Genomic DNA, 19,327 nt, shown 5'->3' with positions numbered 1-19,327 from the left:
GAGGCGGACTTAAGGTTTTCCATGATATCCCTAAGTCGCTCAAGGACTAGACGATTCCTTCGAATGGATACGGCCGATCTCCTTCGCCATCCTTTGGTGTCCATGTCTGTGCTCGGCTTCCAACGACCTTGTACCTAATTTTTCAGAGGCTATTGCTTCAATTTATAATTCGCTGTTATCCTTATCGTTTCAGCTGGTTGTCAGGTATGTTTGTAGATTCTTCATTTATTTCCAGCCCGTCTCCTTTGGATATCTGCGTTAATCTTCGCTACCTCTTGCAGTGTAACGAATCTGCGGGTGTGCATGGGGCTACGTAATCAATAGCCAATATCGCGCAGGTGGCGTGGGCAAGTCCGCAGGACTCTAGACGGACGCATTCTTTTGCGCTCTTTTGCTAAAAGTACCGTTGAGGTAAAAGTGAAACATTCCTCCATCCCGTCACCTCTCAAAAAGGGAAGTTTCAAACACACACATGTAATCGAGGGTACAGCCATTGGCAGAAAATCACTAGTTCTTTATGTAAATGTAACAGTAAATGAAAAGAAAAAGAAATCCGGATAAAGGAACGAGGGTTTCGTACAAACTTCTTTGTGTATTTAGGTAGATCATTCATACCGGGAATCCAGAATTTAAACAAATTTTGCCTATTCCCAATATCGATATCGATGCTGGCGTAAAAAAATGTGACATAGATGGCCGTACCTTTTGATTGCATTGATGTAGAAGCTTATATTTTTTACCGCATTGATGTAGAAGCTTATATTTTTTACCCAGTGCTGTGGTGCCGTGGACGTTGGTGCGTGATTCAACTTGATATGTTCATCACTTCCTGAGAAGAAGAAATCTGAACTGACGTACAGACATTCGAATAACCAATGCCCATATATATATATATATATATATATATATATATATATATATATATATATATATATTGCTTTCGTGTGGTATAATTACAACCTAGCAATTTTCGGTTTGTTTCCCATATATGTACTGTGAAACCTTGCTTCTTGCCGAATTTCGTGCTTCTACGTCAACGATAAGTACCATACAGGTCTTACTTAGAATCTTTCTCACACCACAGAGGGACCACAGACCTTAGTACATAACACAATTTTGAACCTGATAGGCCTATACGTTCCTGAGGAAAAGGGGCGTTATTGGACCGACGGACAGACTGTCGGCAAACAAATGATAAAAAATTAACTTTTTCGTGTGAGATAATCACAGATCACCAATTTTCGGATCTTTTCCTTTGCTTCTGCTGTGAAACGATGCTCCGTGCCAAGTTTTAAGATCCTACGTCAATGGGACATACCGTATCAGTTTTCATGAGTGAGTTTGTGAGCATAAATATATGTGACATAAATGGCCGTATATTCTGACAACATTCACGTAGAGGCTTGAACTTTTTCAATGGACAAGGAACTGTAGATCTTAGTGTGTGATATAAATTTTAACAAGATACATCTACCCGTTTCGGAGAAAAAGATTATAAACAATCAGTCAGACAGACAGACACACAGAGGGACAATAATCTGATCATATAAGGATTTCGTTTTTACCGACTGAGATACGGAACTTACTAAGAGGGACAAATTTTGATTCTTAGTGAAGCACCTCCAGAATAGAAATTAGTTAATATAGGTTTAGTTCAAGAAAAAGGGGTCTGAGTTGTGGTAGGGAATTTGGTTCAAAAATGGCTCAAATGGCTCTGAGCACTATGGGACTTAACATCTATGGTCATCAGTCCCCTAGAACTTAGAACTACTTAAACCGAGCTAACCTAAGGACAACACACAACACCCAGCCATCACGAGGCAGAAAAAATCCCTGACCCCGCCGGGAATCGAACCCGGGCGCGGGAAGCGAGAACGCTACCGCACGACCACGAGATGCGGGCGGGGATTTGGTGCGCGCCTGTTGGCAACTAGTTGGAGGCAGTACGAGCGCCAGCCCGCTACAGACTGAGCTGAGGGAGTTCAGTGTAACACGAGTCTTAAGAGATGCCGGAACGCTTCCAGGAGCTGAGCAGCTGGTACTAAGCGAGCAAACCTTTCTCCGTCCATTACCGCCTGAACGTCCCACTGCCAATTCCCCCCCCCCCCCCCCCCATCCCCCGAGCTCACTGCCCTCAGAACTACAGCCACACTCCCTAACCACCTTCCCTTCCTCTCTTGACCATCATCAACTGTAGCGCTTAGCGCGTAACTAAATTTTGGGATGAAAAAGAATATCCTTGAACACTTTTATTTTGGAAATGATGAAAGTATTTAATATTTGTGGGTCCTTTACGAAACCACAAACTCTTGAGTGAATGAGATTACTAGCACTGGTTATCTCTAACAATCTTTTTATATCTGGGTTGTTCTCAATCAGTGCACATCATATATTATACTCTTAACCCCTTCAGTTCTTTGTTTTTACTTTCACTGCTGTCGTAGTCGAAAAAACACTTTCACCTCTACAAAGCTTGAATACCATCTTTCTTTTCCATGAGTTATGTTCGGATTGTGTGTGTGTATGTGTATGTGTACGTGTGTGTGTGTGTGTGTGTGTGTGTGTGACTGTGTGTGTGTGTGTGTTTGAGTAATGTAGCAATTCCCGATGCATCGTCAGCGCAACCTAGAACTCTTGCCGCTCGGAATTAGCCGTGCGGTCTAAGGCGCTTTAGTCATGGACTGTGCGGCTGGTCCCGGCGGTAGTTCGAGTCCTTCATCGGTCATGGGTGTGTGTGTTTGTCCTTAGGATAGTTTAAGTTAAGTGGTGTGTAAGCTTAGGGACTGATGACCTTAGCAGTTAAGTACCATAAGATTTCACATACATTTGAGCATTTTGCCGGCCGTAGTTGGACAGCGGTTCTAGGCGCTACAGTCAGTTCTAGGGGACAGATGACCTCAGCAGTTAAGTCCCATAGTGGTCAGAGCCATTTTGAACCTAGAACACTTATATCATAAGAAGCAAAAATATCCAGAGAATCGACACTTATTGCAAAAAATGCATCTCGTGCACTACTCCTGTCCCTAGCGGCTTTTGATTCACTTGCTCCCTGCACCTCGTTTTGAAATCAACAAATTACAAGTCTGTGCACTGTATTCTTGGTTGGTAAATCATTTGTTTGTTGGACACACTACTTCTGAACTAGCAGAAATTTGAGGACTTCGAGCTGCCAATCCTTTGTATCTCACCATTGCAACTAATAATAATAATAATTATTATTATTATAATTCTGGGTAGAGCACTATAGTAGCAATTACGTAGTTACTGTTATGTCGTGCTGCCCGTTAGTTCGTATATCTGTTTCCAAATGAGTAATGGAACAAGTTCTAGTCTATGACAAGAACTTGGAGAAGAATTTTCATGTGAATTTTAGATTTTGTTAAATGTATGTCTCACTTTTACCGCCATCAGCGTGTGGTACAGACCACACAACACATGTGTAGTGCGTGGACTATGTTAGGAAGAAGATGTTCACTAACCGGTTTCGTAAGCTGTAATCTGCACTGCACAGTGTCACTCATTGAGTAACTGTGTAGAGAGAAATTATTGAAAACACATATAATCAATATTGGCGTCTTAGAAAATTATGTAATAGTAGACCTAATGAGCTTTTAAAAATAATTTAGTTTCATGACTGAAATACAGTCAGACCCTTTTCGATTTTACCCCTCAGAAAATTTTTATTTTTCACCTCTGGGGGATAATCACTCGCAGGTTGGGATTCACTGTACTAAGCATTATGGTCAGTGTAGGTGAGGTGCCACCTATGGTTGCGTGAATAGGCTTACCCGTATATAGACCTATAACTGAAGATATAAATTGTATGTCAGATGGTTATGCCTTTCTACAATACGCGACAGAATAGAAGGATAACTTTTTTCGAAAACATGTAATTGTCTCCACTTGAAAGGCATAAGTTTTAAATGTTTTTCTATGGTGCCTCTGTAATGGTGAAATATCGTGGTGCCCTGCGTAGTTACTCTAGGACTCGACGACGCGTCAGCCAGCCATGTGTCGCCATATTACAAAGAAAGGCCTCAGCTCGGAATTTCATGAGGGGTGTAAGGTGTGATAATGATGTCACATTGTCACCAGATTTCGCCGCAATTCTGCCCAACGCCGCCCTGGACCTGTCACACGATGGGAACGTCATCACCGGCCTTCTTACCCATATACCAGCCCCTATGACCTCTCTGCGATTGAGGTCAGAACCACGACATACAAGATTGAAATCAAGAGGGGTTTCTTAGGGGTGGCCGAGGAAAACATTTCGAACACCCTGCCGCTCTGGATCGACATGAAAGGACCTCACGGGGTGGCATAAATGGCGTCAAAGAAACCACTAATTTCCCTGTAGCGTTATTTCCACACATATAGCGGTTGTAAAAGAAATTTCGCAGTGCGGCGAGCAACAGGAAGATGTTCTTGAAAAACCTCTAACACTGCTAACACCCTCGCATGTTTCAACCCATATCTAAGGGTATTGTGGTGCTGCATTCACACTGAAAGTGATCACACCCCTTTAGGATGTAGCGCGACCCGTATCTAAGGGTATTGTGGTGTTGCATCCAAATTGAAAGTCATCGCACTCCTTTAGGGTATAGCACCACCGCAATTTTTTGATCTCGTGTTAAGGTTGGATCCACCAGATACTGCTCAAAACCATTCCACGTATTTTGAAAATGAGTCGAAGAGCAGCAATGGGTACTTATGCTTTTTGAAAACCCCTCCCACCTATTTTCGGCTGTCCTGTGGTGTTATCACCCAGAAATGCAACCTTAACTTTCACGTGAATGAAACGGCAAAGAGTACCTTTAAGATGTTCCATTTCAGCAAAACCCTGGGTGCCACCAACGCACATTTGTTTAGCACATTAGAAATGTACCTTTAGAAATTTAAACACCAAATCAGCCTCGCTGCTTCTCTAACGTCTGATGCTAGGCTTTTTCCTGGACACCCCTTCATGGGGTTTCACGTCTTTATAAATGGGTTATGGATTTGCCTTCTTTAATTAATTGCTGACCCCATACATGACTTTGGAGCACGAAATGCACACGGGGCTTTACAGCTTTTATCGGATGTAGTGGAACATAATTCCCTTTTAAAACAAGGATACTTTTATTCTACGCCCATAACGATGGCATCTGGGTGATGTGACCGCTAATTATTCCCACATTACTGCCTATAGCGCTGCACTTACGTGATTTACGTTTTGATGATTTTAGCATGGTTACGTCCTATATCGGTTGCTATTACTTATAATTTACCTAGAGTACATGTTATGATCTGTCATATACCAAACCTGAAAGAGAAGTTGTTTCATTTCATTAATCCCTAGTAGCAGACCACTGAATTTTTAACAAGTACGTCTTAGTTAATTGAACTGCAACGTTTCATGCGCCGATGTGGAACAACGGAGAATTATATTACCAGTTATGTACGTGTGTCATGTGTGATTATTACATGCCTTACATTGACAAGTTCTATGAAAGCATGTACGATATATTCACGTGCATTCGTACCTAAATTTTCTTCTCAGTTAAGTCTCTCACAGCGTTCCTAAACAGAGAAAAGTACATTACAATATGTACAAGTATAAAGATGATATTGCATACATTTACTGTATTTACTGGTATATGTATAACATTATATGTAAAGAATATGACGATATCCAAAACTCTCTGATCCTTAAGGTTATGTACATTATTTTCTCGCCATACAATTTGATTTTTATAACTGTTCATAATGATTGTCCCCTAAAATGCTTACTTGGGTTTTTACCTACAGAGTTTAAATACTGTTTTATAATGTGTGTTTTATGTATACTACCTTGGCGTTGCAACACGTGGCTCATTAATTTATTTTGATATTGTAAGGTATGTTTCATAAAATCTGTTTTTAGACTTAAGATTAAATTGCACTTACTAGTATGCTAGCAAAGCATGTAATGTACACAAAAGCACATTGTCGATAGTTATCTATCTTATATTTGGGTGAAATGAGAACAGCGGATTTCTGAATATGAAAGGAAGTCGTGCGGTCCACATATGATATGAAGTGGCTATTTCCTGTAAGTACCATATTTACGATCTCAGATTTCAATATAGTCGTATTTTTCCGCGTGTGGATGAACATATGGAATGGTTTTTCCGATTCTATGCCGCAGCACATAGTAAATGTAACGAACTACTTGTGAATAACTAAGACTGCCTCTGTGGAATGTAAATACAGGTGCAGTTAAGTTTAACATTTTCCGAAGTGTATATTCCTTAACGTAGTGCTCGTCCATTTTCATCTATATTTTTTAGATGCTGTGAAATGACTTAGAATCGAAATCGACCAATCTCACAACAAATGATAGATAACTATACAACCTATTACGAACAATGTTTCCTTTCACATTTTCACTCATGATAATCGAACGCTTTCACAGCTCGTGTTTGCTTACAACTTCCGGTCTGAGAGTCCTCTGACGATGTATACATCTACTTGTTAACGTTTCATTTCGATCTCTGCGATACATCTGCCGAATTGCGCTCTGAAGACGTTTCCTGCAGATGAAGGGGAAACGTAGCAAATAATTTTATCACTGGCTGGTCAAAAGGCATTTCCCATTGTAAACCACAGATAACATTAATTTAATCATCTTTCATTTGTGATAATTTTAGATACAAACACTAGAGTGCACTGCTATATTCTTTTTTCCTATTATTATTGATGCAAACACGAGAGTGCATTGATATTAAATGAAACAGCCCATTGTCGGTTGTTATCTGTTGCAGAAATGTTTTCTAATGAAAAAACATGATTTTGTTTTTAAAAAAGTGGAATAAAGAGGATTATAATTTAATAATAAGTGAGTGGAACAATAATTTCAACACTGTTGCATCTTAAGGACGTGATTCTCCTGAATATAGACATTGATGTGGGTACTGTATAACAGACACAGTCCCTTGGGCTGTTTAGACATGTCACTAAACTCGGCCAAAGATGTAAGCAACCATGCATGAGCAGAGCCTGTTAGACGGAGGGGATCCGACAGCCGACCAGAAAAATTATTCCACCAGGAAGGAGGTACACGGCTCGTCTTGTCCATAGTGCATCCGTGCTTAGACGGTGAATTCGGGGTTCCATTGCGTCCGCATTGTTACTTTGTGCCACGAAGGGCTCTCAACAAGGGGAGTGTCCATGCGTCTCGAAGTGAACCAAAGCGATGTTGTTCGGACATGGAGGAGATTCAGAGAGACAGGAACTGCCGATGACATGCTCCGTTCAGGCCGTCCAAGGGCTACTACTGCAGTGTATGACTGCTACCTACGAATTATGGCTCGGAGGAAGCCTGATAGCAAAGAAACCGTATTGAATAACGCTTTTCGTGCAGCCACAGGACATCGTGTTACTACCCAAACTGTGTGTAACAGGCTGCATGACGCACACGTTCACTCCCAACGTCCATGGCGAGGTCCATCTTTGCATTCACGACACCATGCAGCGCGGTACACATGGGCCCAGCAACATTTCAAATGGGCCGCTCATGATTGACATCACGTTCTTTTTACCGATGAGTATCCCATATGCCTACAACCAGACAATCGTCGCAGACTTGTTTGGAGTCAACCTGGTCAGGCTGAACGCTGCGAGTGCAGCAAGGTTGAGGTTCCCTGCTGTTTTGGGATGGCATTACGTGGGGCTGACGTACGCCGCTGGTGGTCATGGAAGGCGCCGTAACGGCTGTACGATACGTGGATGCGATCCTCCAACCGATAGTCAACCATATCGGCAGTACATTGACGAGGCATTCGTCTTGATGGACGACAATTCGCTCCCCCATCGTGCAAATCGTGTTAATTTCCTTCAGGATAACGACATCGCTCGACTAGAGTGGTCAGCATGTTCTGCAGACATGAACCGTATCGAACATGCCTCGGACAGATTGAAAAGGTCACCAGATATTCATGATGCGTCGAAGACATCTATTTATGAAGCTTTGTAACTGGGCTGTAATCTTTTTATCCATTTTCCAGCTTTCACTGGCGTAGAGAAGGACAGCCTTCACATTTGTATTAAAAATACGGATTTTTGTTTTGGTACGTGATATTTCTATTTTTCCATATTGGATACAATTTTATGAAGGCAGCATTTGCCTTTTTAATAGATCTCCACTCCATTGGATCATACAAATCCCCTCGCCCACACGGACAGTGTTTCGTTAAGGCGGTGTCCCTTGAGAGAGTGTCAAATGAATTACCCAGCCAGTTATAGAATTATTTTCATTTTAAAATTCTTCACTCTTCTAATGACGCTGAGCGTCTAGTCTGGCCCGAGTGCCAGGTAGTGGAGGTAGGGTTAGAGGGCCGCAGTTGTGAGGTAGTCCTTTGTCCGCCCGCAGGTGTCGTGGGTGCGCCACCGGGACCTGCACATCCTGACGGTGGGCTCGTACACGTACTCGAGCGACCAGCGCATCAGCGCGTCGCGCGTCGGACCCGCCGAGTGGCAGCTGGAGATCCGCTGGGTGACCCACCGCGATACCGGCGTCTACGAGTGCCAGGTCAGCTCGCTGCCCATCATGGCGCTCCAGGTGCGCCTCGACGTCGTCGGTGAGTACCCAGCGCGCACGCCAAACCTCTCTTGGACCGAGTATTTGTCTCGATCACAGCAAAAGTCGTGTAAGTTGTCGTAGAACAGACGCTAGAAGGTTAGTTGAATGAATCATCCAGACCCTTTCCCAAGTAACTTTTGAAATAGGCTGCTGCTCTTACTTAGGAACCAAATGTGAAAATTACAGAGCAATAAGTCTGTTGTAATTGTTATGTGACTACGGCTTCCCGTCGGGTAGACCGTTCGCTGGGTGCTAGTCTTTCGATTTGACGCCACTTCGGTGACTTGCGCGTCGATTGGGGATGAAATGATGGTAATTAGGACAACACAACACGCAGTCCTGAACGGTGAAAATATCCGACCTAGCAGGGAAACGATCCCGGGACCTCAGGACTGACACTCCGTCGCGCTGACCACTCAGCTACCGGGGCGGAATAAGTCTGTTGAACACTGGCTGTAAATTACATGAACGCATATTTAATAACAGACTCTAAAGAACAGGTGGCGCCCCCTTACTGGGGAAAAAATGGGTTTAGCGCAGTATTACAATAGGGAGGTAGATAACTGAAAAACGACGAAAATATAATCCGGAGACCCATATTGCATTTGTAGATTATAAAAATGCCGTCGGCAGAATGAGTACGTATATGTTATGAACTACGATGGAAAGAAGAGCTTATCCTAAATATTTATTGTAAGTTATACTTGTTTTGGTGTTAAATAACAAAGTTTTAATTAAAACAGACAAAGGGAGCACAGGACCATACAAATTTATAGAGAAGTACGAAAATGTTTCAGTCTCTGACCTAATTTACTTAATATGTACTCTGACTACATTGTTAGACAATGGAAACGAGAAGTTCACCCAGGAACGAAATTAATTCCACCCATGAATGGAATTAACTCCTACAATCACACATTTAAATACTGTAACCTTTGCTGGTTAATAAATATAATGTTACAAATGAAGGAGGATGTTTTACAATTTTTCCTGCATCATTTGGATAGTAGGCAAACTCCATAGCTTAGAAACATCAAAAAATAAAATGAAAGAAGGCTCACCGGCCATTTGACCATCCTCTTCTGTGTGGATGCACAAACAGTACCCCAACTCTTACGGGAATTGGCAAAAAGCCGCGAGTAATGAGTATAATGGGCAGGGGATCCATGAATATAGTGCGGGACAGTAAGGTGGGAATGTGGCTCTCACGGGAGGCATGCCAGAGATACGTCCCTGCAGTCGCACCGTTCTCTGTGTCCTCGGTGGCTCAGATGGATGCCGGCAGGGTAGCTCACCGTGTTCGGTCAGAGGGCTGCTCGCCCTCTGTTATAAAAAACTGAGTAGTAAAAGAATCAAAGATCACCTTGAACGCATGTTTTGTGACGTCCGCCCAGACCAAACGCAACGAACAATGCCGAACAAAAGGGGAAAAAAGATGGATAGAGCGTCTGCCATGTAAGCAGGAGATCCTGGGTTCGAGTCCCAGTTGGGGCACACTTCTTCAACTGTCCCCGTAGACTTATGTCAACGAATGTATGCAGCTCAGGGTATTCATTTAATTGAGAAGTTATCTTATTTGAAGGAAAGTATCCAGTGCATTCTAAAATAATGCTTGTTCGAAAATCAGTTGAAAGGCAATCTCATTTTGAGTTATTAGGATGTGATATAAGTCATGATTATGATACTGACTATACCTTAAATAAGTTTCAAATGATATGTGGCCCAAAATACAGAACATAGCCTATAAAAAGGGAAAGGCACAAAGACAAAGATCTAGAAACTATTGGCAACACTTACGTTTACATACGGAAGTGGTACCGGCGCAGTAGCTAAGAAAGTCCAAAGAAGAATACAGTCGGCTGAAATGAAATTTTTAGTACTCTGACGAATGAAATAGAGAATTCTGAAACAATGAAAATTTAAATATATTCTGCGTGGTGGCTTTTCATTGACACTATGAAAATTTCTGCAAATAGTACTAGGCAATAGAGATACCCCAAATATTGTCCGTACAATAAATCTGAAAGAATAGGGAACGTTCTCACTGACTCATAAAATAATCAACAGAAATACGTTAGTAAAATTCCTCTGGGCTGTTGACTGCATTGTCAGTACATAAAACTGCCCGACGTTTCGGCTCCTATTCCATGTGGCCTTCCTCAGGGCTTTTTTCTGTGCTGACTATGGTTCTAATGGCTCTGAGCACTATGGGACTTAACATCATTGGTCATCAGTCCCGTAGAACTTAGAACTACTTAAACCTAACTAACTTAAGGACATCACACACATCCATGCCCGAGGCAGGATTAGAAACTGCGACCGTAGCGGTCGCGTGGTTCTAGACTGTAGCGCCTTTAACCGCCTGGTCACCACGGCCGGCCACCGCGGTCTCCCATGCGCCGGTGTGAATTGCTTTGCGCGTCCTCTCCTCCCGTAGTGTTGTCACTGCTGGCAACCAGGACGCCGGAACCCTATACCCGTCCCCTCTATTCATGTTGGCGGGTCGCTTGGCTATTTCCATCGCCTCTCTAATCTTCCTTCTCAATGTAAATGGCTGTTTCGCAGTACGAGGTCTTCATGGAATATTACCTCTTTGTCGCATTCATCGCCGTATTACGCCACCGCTGACATCGTGCGTTGTCACAGACGGATATATCTCATGCTCTGCAGTTCGTGTGCTGATTGGCCATCCCGTTTCGCCTGCCTACAGTACACATTCGCAACCGATTTCGTAGACTCTTGTGGTGTTTAGCTAGTCGACCGCACCTTTCGTTGAGCCGAGAATATCTTTAATTTTCTTATAGCTCCGAAAGAGTTCCTTGATACCGTCTCTGCGGATAATTTTGCCCACACCTTCAGTGACACCTTGTACATATGGTAATACGGCTATGTTCTGTACTTCCTTCACCGCTTCCCTACTGCCTTCATCCTTTATTATCATAGCTTTATCTAGCATATTCTTGCTATATTGGCTCCAAAAATGGATCTGCAGTTTCGTAGTTCCGCGTCCAGGTGTTCTTCATCGTTGATACTGTGGGCTCTACTTGTTAAAGTGCGAAGGGCGGACTATATCTGTGTAGGATGATGGTGGAAGGAAGCGAGAAGCTGCCTGTCAGTGCTGGTCGCTTTTCTGTATACCCTGAGGCCAAGTTTACCATCAGGCTTTCGGTAAACTTCCACGTCGAGGTAAAGCTGCACCCCATTCTTTTCAGTCTCCATAGTAAATTGTATTTTACTATGCTGTTGATTGAGATGTTGGTTGGACTCCTACAGTTCTTCCTTTCCATGTGGGCATGTGACAAAGGTATCATCATCATATCGGAGCCAGCAGTCAGTGCATAACGGAGCTGTTTCTTCAAATGCCTCCATGAGGACGTCGTCTGCAATAGGCGAGAGAGGGAAGTCCATAGCTACACTTTCCGTTTGTCCATAAAATTCCTTTTTCCACCTGAAACAGGTTGTCAAATAGTGGCGCACTAGTTCGCAGATGTCAGGTCCCACAAGTTCCTCTAAGATGATCATCGGTCTGACACTGGCACATTCGTGAATAGAGACTTCTTCACGCCAAAACTAACAATCAGATCCGGAGACCGCACCTGGCGACAGGTAAAAAGTGCTGCCTCACAGATAGCGCTTGTTTCTAATTCGCCGGTTTTTAGAAATGGCAAGAAGTAACGCAAGCACCAATCAAACAAGTCTTTATCCCCAAATGCAAAAGAATAACGTGAAGACCAATAAAGAACGCCTAACACGCGTCTTCCTATCCTCAAGTACCCTATCGAAGTAGGTAAACAGCTTTCTCCGCTACTATGTAAGATCTTAAGTATTTCAGCAGTCAGCTCATTAAAGTCCTTGAGGAAGCTCACTTACTGTATTGGCCGAAACTGACAGTTTTATATACAGACAATGCTATCAGCAGCCCAGAAGTGTCCCTTTGGCAGTGGCAACGGCCTCGGAAGCCTACGCTTACAATCAACACAAATTTATTTGCGAAGCTGTAAGAATCTTTATGTATACACACTACGTTATCAAAAGCATCTGGAAACCTGACTGAAAATGACTTGCAAGTTCTTGGTACTCTCAATCGGTAAAGCTGGAATTCAATATGGTGTCGGCCCACCCTTAGCCTTGATGAAAGCTTCCACTCTCGCCGGCATACCTTCAATCAAGTGCTGGAAGGTTTCTTGGGGAATGGTAGCCCATTCTTCACGGAGTGCCACACTGAGGAAAGGTGTCGTTGTCGGTCAGTGAGGCCCGGCACCAAGTCGACCTTCCAAAACATCCCAAAGGTGTTCTACAGGATTCAGGTCAGGGCTCTGTGCAGGCCAGTCCATTACAGGGATATTATTATTCTGTAACCACTCCGCCACGGGCCGTGCATTCTGAGCAGGTGGTCGATCGTGTAGAAAGATGCAATGGCCATCCCCGAATTACTCTTCAACAGAGGGAAGCAAGAAGGCCCTTAAAACATCAACTTGGACCTATACTTTGATAGTCCCACGCAACACGACAAGGGCAGCAAGCCCCCTCCATGAACACGACCACACCATAACACCACCGCCTCCGAATTTTACTGTCGTTACTACATACGATGGCCGATGACGTCTACCGGGCACTCGCCATACCACACTCTGTCATCCGATCGCCACATTGTGTACCGTGATTCATCACTCCACACAACGTTTTTCCACATTTCAATCGTCCAATTTTTACGCTGCTTCCACCAAGCGAGTTGCCGTTTGGCATTTTCCGGTGAGATGTGTGGCTTGTGAGCAGACGCTTGGCCATTGAATCCAAGTTTTCTCACTTACCGCATAACTGTCGTAGTACTTGCAGTGGATCCTGAAGAAGTTTGGATTTCTTTGTGATGGTCTGGATTGATGTCTATCTGTTACACATTACGACCCTCTTCAACTATGTGTGGTCTCTTTCATATAATCGACGAGGTAGGCCTGTACACTTTTATACTGTACGTGTCGCTTCACGTTTCCACTTCAGTATCACATTGAAAACAGTGGGCGCTTAGGAGTGTGGAATGCTCGCGTTCAGACGTATGACACAAGTGACACCCAATTACCTAACCAAGTTCGAAGTATGCGAGTTCCGCGGAGCCCCGCCTTCTGCTCTCTTCGTGGTCTGTTAGGGAGGAATTAAGATTTTTTTAACTTCATTAAGAGTAAACAAAAACTCATTAACGTACTCGCTAAAACAATCTGACTGTAACACTTACAAATTAAGCCAAAATATTAACAGATCCAATCTATTAGTGCATTCCTGGTTGTTACGAACAATGCCCTTGTTGCTGCTTGTGGGGTGCTCATCTTGGTGGATGTGTGTCGGCGCGAGTCTTGGAGCAACGCTGAGCAGCTACCAACTAGGAAAGTGATTTATTGCTCATTGTTGCACAAAATAGCAGAAAACTCATTTCTTTATAAAGCATCGAAATTTTGTTGTGGTCTTCAGTCCAGAGACTGGTATGATGCAGCTCTCCATGCTACTCTATCCTCTGCAAGGTTCTTCATCACCCAGTACCTACTGCAACCTACATCCTTCTGAAACTTTTTACTGTATTCATCCCTTGGTCTCCCTCTACGATTTTTGCGCTGTACGCTGCTCCCCAATACTAAACTGGTCATCCCTTGATGCCTCAGAATATGCCCTACCAACCGATCCCTTCTTCTAGTCAAGTTGTGCCACAAATTTCTTTTCTCTCCTATTCAGTACCTCCTCATTAGTTATGTGATCCACCCATTTAATCTTCAGCATTCTTGTGTAGCAGCATGTTTCGAAAGCTTCTTTTCCCTTCTTGTCTATACTGTTTACCGCCATTGTTTCACTTCCTTGTATGGCTACACTCCATACAAACACTTTCAGAAACGACTTCCTAACACTTACATCTGTACTCGATGTTAACAAATTTCTCTTCTTCAGGTACGCTTTCCTTGTCATTGCTTGTCTACATTTTATATCCTCTGTACTTCGACCATCATCAGTTATTTTGCCCCCAAATAGCAAAACTCATTTACTACTTTAAGCGTCTCATTTCCTAATCTAATTCCCCCAATATCACCCGATTTCATTCGTCTACATTCCATTATCCTCGTTTTGCTTTTGTTTATGTTCATCTTATACCCTTCTTCAAGACACTGTCCATTGCGTTCAACTGCTCTTCCAGGTCCTTTGCTGTCTCTGACAGAATTACAATGTCATCGGCGAACCTCAATGTTTTTATTTCTGCTACATTGATTTTAATTACTATTCCGAATTTTTCTTTTGTTTCCTTTACTGCTTGTTCAAAATACAAATTGAATAACATCGGGGATAGGCTACAGCCTTGTCTCACTCCCTTGCCAACCACTGCTTCCGTTTCATGTCCTTCGACCCTTATAATTGCGTTCTGGTTTCGGTACAAATTGTGAATAGCCTTTTTGCTCCCTGTATTTTATCCCTGCCACCTTCAGAATTTTAAAGAGAGTATTCCAGTCAACATTGTTAAAAGCTTTCTCTAAATGCTAGAAATGTAGGTTTTCCTTTCCTTAATCTATTTTCTAAGATAAGTCGTAGGTTCAGTATTGCCTCACGTGTTACAACATTTCTGCGGAATCCAAACTGATCTTCCCCGAGGTCGGCTTCTACCAGGTTTTCCATTCGTCTGTAAAGAATTCGTGTTAGTATTTTTGAGCTGTGGCTTGTTAAACTGCTTCCTTTAGGATTGGAATTATTATATTCTTACTGAAGTCCGAGGGTATTTCGCCTGTGTCATACATCTTACTCACTAGATGGTAGAGTTTTGTTAGGGCTGGCTCTCCCAAGGCTGTAAGTAGTTCTAATGGAATTATGTCTACTCCCAGGGCCTTGTTTCGACTTAGGTCTTTCAGTGCTCTGTCAAACTCTTCACGCAGTATCGTATCTCCTCTTTCATCTTCATCTACATTCACTTCCATTTCCATAATATTGTCCTCAAGGACATCGCTCTTGCATAGACGCTCTATATTCTCCTTCCACCTTTCTGCTTTACATTCTTTGCTTAGAACTGGTTTTCCATCTGAGCTCTTGACATTCATGCAAGTGATTCTCTTTTCTCCAAAGGTGTCTTAAATTTTCCTGTAGACTATCACATATAAAATAAGTTGACACTCCTGATTAGTTTTAAAATGTGTTTATGTTTGACGGTAAACATGTAAGCGTAGAGTAATCTTGAAATTATGTTAAAAGTCTGATGGAAGGCGGTTAGTCATCTTATCATAGAACACTGGATGGTTATAGTCTGCATAATTTGCTTTCCGTTGTAAGTAAATTTTACCTTTTCTGCATCTCAATCTTTATGACGTCTGATTCGTGAACTTTTTGGCGCAAAAACATGTTATTTTATAAGTATATTCAGCGGTGTCTGAGGATATTTTCTGCAAAATGTGATCCGGATATAGATAGCAGTAATGAAGTAATGTGTACAAAACTTGGTTCATGCCGCACTTTTGCTGCAGTGCAAGCGTCGTAATCGATAACCTTTCTCAATTTCTCTATGTTGTGGGGGCGTCACCGACAATAAGTTTCGTAAAGGGTTGAAACTATGTGCAAAGTTTGTTGCAAGTCAGGATGTGCTCTCATTCTCAGATAGTTGAAGAATATATTGTGTGGGACTGATGACCTTAGCAGTTAAGTTCCATAAGATTTCACACACAATATATTTTGTGTATTTGTGAGCGTACGATTAAATTCCCTCGAAAGTTATGCATAGTTTCTATCAGTAATATTTGCCCTATCATGTTACACCTGCAATAGAAGAATATACCTCCAGATGAGTAGGTTATAGCAGCATTTTAAAATTTTACGTTCGGTCAATAATTGTGCTAAACAATGAAAATTTTTATTACGCCAGGAAGCCGCTAGATAAATAACCTGCAAGTAGAATCGTAAACTACAAAGACGAATACACAGCTTCGCAGATTATGTGGATGTTATCGTGTGTGAGTTGAAGATCGTTGATTGTGAGCATACATCTTTGTGATCGTCTTTATTTACTTTGATCAACGTCAAGACTGTAGATAGTAACTGGCATTTGTTGTGAAAATTCGTCTGCGGCATTTAATAGCCCCTTTTAGTCAGCTGTCCCAGTCACGTATAGTAACGTCAAGTTCGGCCAGTAATGTCTGATCACAATGCCTAATCAAGAACGGAAATTTACAGAACTTTTCGATCTCTTCCGATGCTTGTAAAATGAAACTGCGGTCCTCATATGGACTGGTATCGAGGAAGTGGGAATTATCCCTTACGATCAATTCACGAGTGTACCGTGAATATCAGGAATCGGGTAAAACAGTGAATTTCCTACATCGCTGCGACCGGTAACAGATACTGTAACAATGAGACCAACGACTGAAGCGAATCGTTCCATGTAACACAAATGCACCCCTTCGGCAAATTGCTGCTGATTTCAATGCTTGGCCGTCAACAAGTGTCAGCGTGGGAAGCAGTGGTTGGCAAGGGAGTAGACAAGGCTGAAGCCCATCCCCGATGTTATTCAATTTGTATATTGAACAAGCAGTAAATGAAACAAAAGAAAAATTCGGAGTAGGAATTAAAATACATGTAGCAGAAATAAAAACTTTGAAGTACGCCGATGACATCATCTAGATGGGCTTTCGGAGCCGAAGGTGCACTCTTGACGACTGCACAACACGAAGCTTTATGCCTCGCCTGGACCCGTCAACACCGACATTGGTCTTTTGACTGGAAACATGGTCGGACGAGTCTCGTTTTAAATTGTATCAAGCGAATGGAGATGTACTGGTATGGAGACAGCCCCATGAATCCATGGATCCTTCATGTCAGTAGGGGACTGTTCAAGCTGGTGTGGGGCGTGTGTAGTTGGAGTGATATGGGACCTCTGATACATCGAAATATGACTGACAGGTGACATGTACGTAAGCATCCTTATGGTCCACCTGCATCCATTCATGTTCATTGTACATTCCGACGGACTTAGGCAATTCTGGCAAGAAAATGCGACACCCCACATGTCCAAACAAGCTACAGAGTGGCTCCATGAACACTCTTCTGAGTTTAAACACTTCCGCTGGGCACTAAATACGTAGATATAAACATTATTGTACACATCTGGTATGCTTTGCAACGTGCTGCTCAGAAGAGATTTCCACCTCTTTGTGTCCTCACGTATTTATGGACAGCCCTACAGCTTTCGTGGTGTCAATTCCCTTCAGCACTACTTCATACATCAGTCGATGCTACGTCGTGTTGTGGCATTTGTGCATGATAACGGGCCCCTACACGATATTAGGCGAATGTACCAGTTACTTTGGCTCCTCAGTGTAAATGAGGCCAGGCCTGAAGACTTTGTGGTAACATTTGTGAGTGGAGTGTTACTCGTAATTGACCCTCCTGACATTCCAGTGTGTATGTCACGCACACATTATTTTGCAGACCAGCATTTGAGACACTAATATTTCGTAAAGACACAGCGGAACAAACAAAAGGATTTTACATATCTGCCATGTCTGTATTATGCAATGTCCTTCACACATATATACATGTCTGAAGGTCACTGCAAACTTTTATTACACGTCAATGCGGGGCAAAACGAGTAAAATAACATGTTCTCCCCCTGTGCAAGGATCATAGGAGGTGTGCAAGCATTAAGGGTTGTGTTCATTGCGACATATGGAAGCTAGGATCGGACTGGGATGCTTGCAGCAATGGCCGAAGTAGGGATTACGGATATCGCTGAAACACCCGTGGTTTGGCTATATCTGTTCCTTTCCATTCCAGTTTAACCTGTATGATACAAACGCTCAAATAATCGATTATCGGTTTTTTATTTCTTTTATTTCCAGTAATAAAAGTATAAATCGAACAAAGGTTGAAAAAAAATTTATTCTCTTTCTTTCAAGGTACATAGAATAAAAATGTTAAAATAATAGGGAAATAAAACTTTACCCGTCCACTGTTCGCTCTTTCTATGAAAAGTCAGACGTGGTTTAATGCTACAAAAAAAAATTAATTCTCTGACTCAGCCTCATTTCTTGAAATTCTGATCAAAAATCGTGTTGTAATTTGGGGTCTTATCACTATTTGGGCTTTACGAATAGTCAGTGCCAAAGGGTAAAAACGGTGGTTGAAGAATAATTTTTCGTGTTAATTGGTCCATTTTCAAGGGCTGCAAGCAGATAAAGGAATATTTTATAGACACAGGCAGCAGATCAGGTACTTTATGTTTTTATTGCATGTTGTAAATAGTTAAGTTTTTAATCTATTACTTTTACCATAATCTCATTTCTCCTTTATTCTTTCGTAGAAATGGCAGCTAAATCTATACTCTTTCAAACAAATGAAGCGTTGTACTGCATTGCTACGTGACTTCGTAAGAATATTTCCACGCTAGGACTGGCAAGATTCTGCAGTGCAACGGATGTCTGGGAAGCAGAGACACTATCATCTCAGGAATGCTGCACCAGTTCTTTGTCAAATGTTTGTTGCTCACTTTTTTCTTTAGTATTATTAAAATAGCGTTGACTGCTTTCCCTGTTTTCTATAATAATCACTGAAAAGGTTTATTTAAAAAAACTAAATATTTTAGCAGTGCTGCTACGGCTAATTGTTTTTTTTCTATTTTTTAACTAGATATTAGCAAAAAGTATAGAACAACTGTTAGAAACGAGACCAAACAAATTCTAAAAATACCGGTCATTCGGAGCTAAAATACCGATGTCG

At 42.2% G+C, this 19,327-nt stretch overlaps 1 protein-coding gene across 1 annotated transcript in view; it reads left to right on the top strand.

Annotated features, from left to right (window-relative positions):
* Positions 1-19,327, top strand: part of LOC126278743 (basement membrane-specific heparan sulfate proteoglycan core protein-like) — a 1,101,563-nt gene that overhangs the window by 447,487 nt on the left and 634,749 nt on the right. The window contains exon 3 of the mRNA XM_049979020.1: positions 8,390-8,597. Within this exon, the coding sequence (XP_049834977.1) occupies positions 8,390-8,597 (208 nt within the window). The remainder of the gene's footprint in view (positions 1-8,389; positions 8,598-19,327) is intronic.

This window comes from Schistocerca gregaria, chromosome 6, assembly GCF_023897955.1.
Source record: "Schistocerca gregaria isolate iqSchGreg1 chromosome 6, iqSchGreg1.2, whole genome shotgun sequence".
Taxonomy (NCBI): Eukaryota; Metazoa; Arthropoda; class Insecta; order Orthoptera; family Acrididae; genus Schistocerca; species Schistocerca gregaria.
The sequence above is the reverse complement of the archived record's forward strand: the minus strand, read 5'-3'. Positions and strand labels throughout refer to the sequence as shown.